Here is a 5,768-nt window from a genome sequence, read left to right on the forward strand (position 1 = left end):
ATACTTGTTTTTGTTAGTTGACAAGTTCAAAACATATTTATAGCAATTTTAATTTTATTTTTAGCTGTTTTAAGTTTATGAGCGGGTCAACCCACAATTCGATCCAAATATCCATTTACTCTCACATATATATCTAAATTAACCACAGCTCTCGACCCGACAATCCGGACACTTTGAAAATTAAACATCATTATATATATATATATATATATATATATATATTAGTTAGTTATAAAGTTGAAATTATATTGAATTTAAAACATAAAGTCTTATTAGCCTAGTCGGTTAAAAAGTTGTACTTGTTTTGTTATGTGGTAAGTTCGAAACATACTTATAGCATTTTTAATTTTATTTTTTAACTGTTTTAATTTTATGTGCGGGTCAACCCACAATCCGACCTAAATATCCATTTACTCTCACATACAGTGGCAGACCCAAAAATGTTTTCTTGGGGCCCAATAGATAGTAACGTAGCATTTTTTTGGCGATCAAATAAATGCATTTTCTAATTAAAATTTTACTCGGTAATTACATAAAATACTAACAAACACAATTACAAAATATTACTAAATTATTCTTGTCCATTAGTCGGTACAAAAGAAGACAAATTTATTCTTTGAGATTCCCATTTGTTGAAAATATTGCAATATTGACTCATTTTCAATTGTTGAGAAAATATCTTTCTCAACATATATAACTAAACTATCATTCATCCATTCATCTCCCATTCGATTACGCAAATCAATCTTCACGGTCTTCATTGCAGAAAAAACTCTTTCAACGGATACAGTTGCAACTGGGAAAACTAAAGCCAACTCTATCAATCGATAAACCAATGGAAAAACTATATGTTTTTCTGTTGCAACCAATTTCTGAGCAAGAATTCCCAAGTCTTCAATTGAAGAAAATTGAGGATCATCCCGCAAATTAAATAAGTAAGCCCGAAGTTGTTGTTCCAAAAATAAATAATCACTGCTTGTGAAATCTTCGGGATAAAGTTTAGCAAGACGAATGAGTTTACGAATATCAAATTGGGAGAATGAATTTCTGGAATGAAGACATGATATGCAGCCAAGTAATTCTGTATTAACTTCTGAAAAACGATTATTCATTTTTTGCATAATGAAGTCAATAACCTAGCATTAAATAATAAATAATAACTATTAATAGATAATAAATAATAACTATTAATAGATAATAAATAATAACTATTAATAGATAAGAAATAATTTTTATTATACTTGACAAAAGATTTTCACACGATAATCATGAAGATTAGTGATGAATTCCCCTTTTCCTCTCCGCCTACCATTGCTATCAATTATCATATGCTCATTCATATCAAGTATCGATATCAAGTGTAATTGACAAAAACTGTTAACTTGGTCCAAAATATCATGACATCCATCTTCTCTAAATTTTTGTAATTGATTTTTCGAACTCGCAATCAATGACATGGCTTGAACTATATTTTGATCTCCTCTTTGTAGGCAAAGTGACAACTCACTTGTAATTCTCAATAATTTTTTCATCAAATGTAACACAAAAACAAATTCATAAAACACTAACTATATAAAAAAAATATAAAAATCTAATTTAATAGATTTCAGCTTTAAAGTTAAATGAGAATATAAAAAAATAAAAAATATAAATAAGAACAAAAATACAAAACGTGATAAACACATATTATCAAATGAATAAACACTCGAAATACCGAACCAATGTAACTATTTTAACTTGTTTATTAATATTAATTTATATTTTCTTATAAATTTTTGAAATAGTTTAAAATTATGAAATAAAAAACACTATTATTATTTTAATTTTAGGTGAGGCCAGAGTTTGATCACCTGACCTCATCTTCACCATTAGGTTACAAAGCCAATTGGACTAAGAGTTACATATCAAATATATATATATATATATATATATATATATATATATATATATATATATATATAATATTTTATTTTAAGGTTGGGGAAGGTCCGACCCCAAGTCCCCCTTGTAAGTCACATATATATTAAAATTAACCACAACTCTCGACCCGGCATTGTCGCAAACTAGTCATTATAAGAAGTATTGTGCATTTATGTTATTTTACTATTTACTATTTAATATTTAGTGAGATTATTTTGTTAATATTTATTTTTAAATATTAATACTATTATGAAGACACTCATTGCAAGCTATTGTCATTTAAAAATTAATTTGGTTTGAATATCAAATTAATTATTAAAGTTAAAAATAAAATTAGTATTAAAAAAATAATACTAATTTTATCCAATTAAAGAAAAATTGAAACTGTTCGGAGGACTATTTGAACTGGAAAACCGGCAGGGGTCTATTTAAAATCCGGAGAAAAGATGAGGACTGAAACGTAAAATTATAAAAAGAAAATAAAAATAAAGAAAACGCCAAATTTGAAATTTGAAAGAACTAAACATTTTTTTGGGTTTTTTCTTCAGTTTAGGGCTTCAGGTTTTGTTGGAGAATGATCAAAAAGAGGAGTGGTGATTTTGATTTCTAACTCTCAGTGTCTTGGGCGCCAAGTTACAACAAATTAATGAGATAGATATAAGCAGCTGTGTAGACAGTTTTAAATGTTATGTATGGTGAATTGATGATGAATTCAATCAAATGATTTGATGGAGTATTATTGGTGAATTTATGTTTGATTCGAGTTATTTTAAGAAGTAAAAGTGATTTGTGAATAAATGATGCAAATGTAAATGTTGTTTGATGAAATGTTTGCATGAATTTTGGTTGAAGATTTGAATCCAATTATTTGAAGTTTGCTTTCAACTTTGATGTGAAGTGGGAGCTAAGACTACTATGAACACATGCTGGATTATTTGAAATTGAATTTAGAGTTGAAATGGTTTTAAGTGTTCAAACTTCAAAACAAACTTCAGATAAAAATGATTTGCTGAAAACTTGATGACTATATATATATATGATCATAACTTGTGATTCAATAAGTGGAATGATTTGAAAATTTGGGTATTGATCATTGCACAATATTCATTCAAAATGAGTATAACCTATTCTAACCATATAGAATAATGAAGGAGCAAAACTCAAAACTATCTTCAAATGCTTCACACACCAATTGACCAAAAAAATAACACAAAGTATGTTATCAAAGTGAGCACACACCACCACATAAGTAAAGATTCAGAAAGCATCAAGAGAATGGAATAGCTTACAGATGAATGAAAATGTCATTATCAACGAATGAAAGGAGCATCAGCAAGATCATCGCTGCAATACAAGCCAGGACGCTGAGTAAAGCCCTGTTTCTTGAGTATCTTCCTTGCCTTGAGAACAAGATCGCGGTGAGAGACTGCACCACCGGATTCAGCTAAAATAGTCTGGATCGCATTGCTTAGAGCCCCATACGCATCTTTAGCGTTTCCAGATGGGCTAGCATCCGCAGAAGTTTGATCAGTTTGGCAGCCACTAATTAGTACACCTCTATCAGGAAATGACTGGTTGGTCCCTGCTGATCCAGCATAAACCTCTTGTTTGCTACCTACTTTCGTATCCATAGCAGGCTTTGCATAGTTATCATCATTCTCATCGAGTTTTTGCTTCATAAACTCCTCAGCTAGACTCCCAACCATCCCCAAAAAACTACCACCGCTTCCACCACCGCCACCACCACTACTCTGGAGTTTGTTCAATATCACCTTCATGAACTTCTTAACCTTAGGACTGGCATCTTCCCCAAAGATATCAAAAAGTGTTGGCCTTAACTTACCCACATCAATATCATCTTTGCCAGTCTTCTGCTTGAGTATCTCAATCAAAGTTGAAATGGGCAATGATTTGTTTTTCGAATAACCCCATTCCCCTTCAAAACCCGATTCAAGTCCTCCCTCGTTTGTTTCTTCTTCCTCATGGTGGCGTCCACGATTGTGGCGCAGAGCTGAAGGGACATGAAACCCTCGAGATTCAATTGCATCTTCAACAGTTTCGTGCAAGAAACTACGGAATCCAAAACCACCCGATGATGATGATTGATGAACTTCACTTTCCCGTGGCTTTTGCTTCCCTCCTCCTCCTTTTGTACTCTCTCCAATCTGCTCTTTAGCTTCGTCAATTAAACCCCCACTGTGACAAGAATCAGATACCATTGTAATGTAACAACCATTCGGAATCTTGTTTACAAAATCCCTGAAATCATCATCTGCATAGAAAGAAACCCATAATCATCAATCAATCAATCAATCTGACACCAAAATATATAGTTTCAAAGAAACGATCATACCCGTGATAAGATTCATGTCGCAGGGAACGATGCATTCATCGTAGCCAGTATCGTCTTTTTCGCCGGTTTCAGCAGGAAGACGGGTTCCATGGCCACTGTAGTGGAAAAAGAGGAAATCCCCAGGTTTGACCGATCGGATGAGATCGTCAAGAGCTTTACGAATATTGCGGCCGGTGGGCTGAGTGTAGGAGCTATTGGTGTCGATAAGAACAGTAATGTCGTCTTTAGAGAAACCAGAGCGATCGACGAGGTATTTGTACATACGATTTACATCATTAACACAGCCCTTCAACTCAGCCTTCGTTCCCGGATAATTGCATCCGACCAACACAGCTTTCTTAGCCATTTCTCTCTCTTTAGGACGATGATCAGAGTTGCAGGTTTTTCTGATTGACTTTCACTTCATTGTTCATAAATCAAATAAATACTCAAAATCACATTTAAAAAATAAATAAATTGATTTACTAGAGGAAATAATAACTTATTGATACAATAAGCCTGTTTGAAAGCTCGATTTTTTTATTCGGTTAAGTAAAAAATTCTTTATCAAATTTATTTTTTTTGTCTTAAATATTTATTAAAATTTTACTTTTTAAAATCTTATAATTTAATCATGTATATCAAATGAAATCAAATTACTTACTTTTATAATTTTAAAATATTATGATAATCACAAAATAATTTTAAAAAGACTTGTTAGAGATAAATATGTAATTAATTATGTCTAAAGATAAAGACAAATAAATATTATAGATTTAATTGTAAGTAATTAATTTTATTTTATTTTAAGTATTAAATTAAAATATTATTTTAAATTATATAATATTTTTTAACATAATTTAATTTAGTTTAGATATATATATTTATACAATATTGCAAGGTTTTGATCAAAATCTATATCAAACTCAAACTTAAACTGAATTAAAGTAAGTTTCAAAATGGATAACTTAAAATTTACTTAAATAACCGTATCTTTAAAATTAATAAATGTTGAATATATTTAAGTTTGTTAATGGTTATTGTTACAACAATGAATTTATTGATGCTATTTATTGCTATTGAGAATTTTTGCTAACAACAATTGAAACTACTATGTAAAATTACAACATTAGATGATCAATGAATGAAAATTTGATTAATTAATTAATTTATTTTGATGATTTAACTTTCAATAATATATACATTCATACTAACTTCTTTCAGCATATTATCTTTCTTTTTCATTTTAGAATTCCAAAAGTCATTACATTATTTTCAATTATTCGTTAGTAGTTATTCGAGTTCTTCTTCGACAACATTTCTTAACCCGGTAATTGTGAATCGAGTACATTTGTCACGTTCGTTATGTAGTGGTTTTTTGTGTTAAATCATTGTCGGTTTCGTTATACCCTGAAAACAGTCATTAACAGAAAATTTTCCAACACAAATGAGAGACGATTAAACTATTTTAGAGTAACTGTGATCATTAAATTAAATACTTCTAAAAAAATGAAAA

General features: G+C 30.2%; 1 protein-coding gene across 1 annotated transcript; it reads right to left on the minus strand.

Annotated features, from left to right (window-relative positions):
* Positions 1 to 3,087: 3,087 nt before the first annotated feature.
* Positions 3,088 to 4,659, minus strand: LOC124921017 (metacaspase-4-like). The gene is made up of 2 exons (XM_047461616.1): positions 4,274 to 4,659; positions 3,088 to 4,192 (listed from the first exon to the last, which is right to left on the minus strand). Exons 1-2 carry the CDS (start codon positions 4,617 to 4,619, stop codon positions 3,231 to 3,233), a joined length of 1,308 nt encoding a protein of 435 aa, XP_047317572.1. The 5' UTR covers positions 4,620 to 4,659; the 3' UTR covers positions 3,088 to 3,230.
* Between the last annotated feature and the right edge of the window lie 1,109 nt (positions 4,660 to 5,768).

Source organism: Impatiens glandulifera, chromosome 1 (assembly GCF_907164915.1).
Source record: "Impatiens glandulifera chromosome 1, dImpGla2.1, whole genome shotgun sequence".
Lineage (NCBI taxonomy): Eukaryota > Viridiplantae > Streptophyta > Magnoliopsida > Ericales > Balsaminaceae > Impatiens > Impatiens glandulifera.

What these genes read in the sequence shown, in the direction of transcription:
- LOC124921017 (XM_047461616.1), bottom strand. Translation starts at nt 4,619, where the DNA reads ATGGCTAAGAAAGCTGTGTTGGTCGGATGCAATTATCCGGGAACGAAG. An exon ending in CGACATGAATCTTATCACGG is followed by an intron (nt 4,193 to 4,273) that starts GTATGATCGTTT and finishes CTTTCTATGCAG; the next exon opens with ATGATGATTTCAGGGATTTT.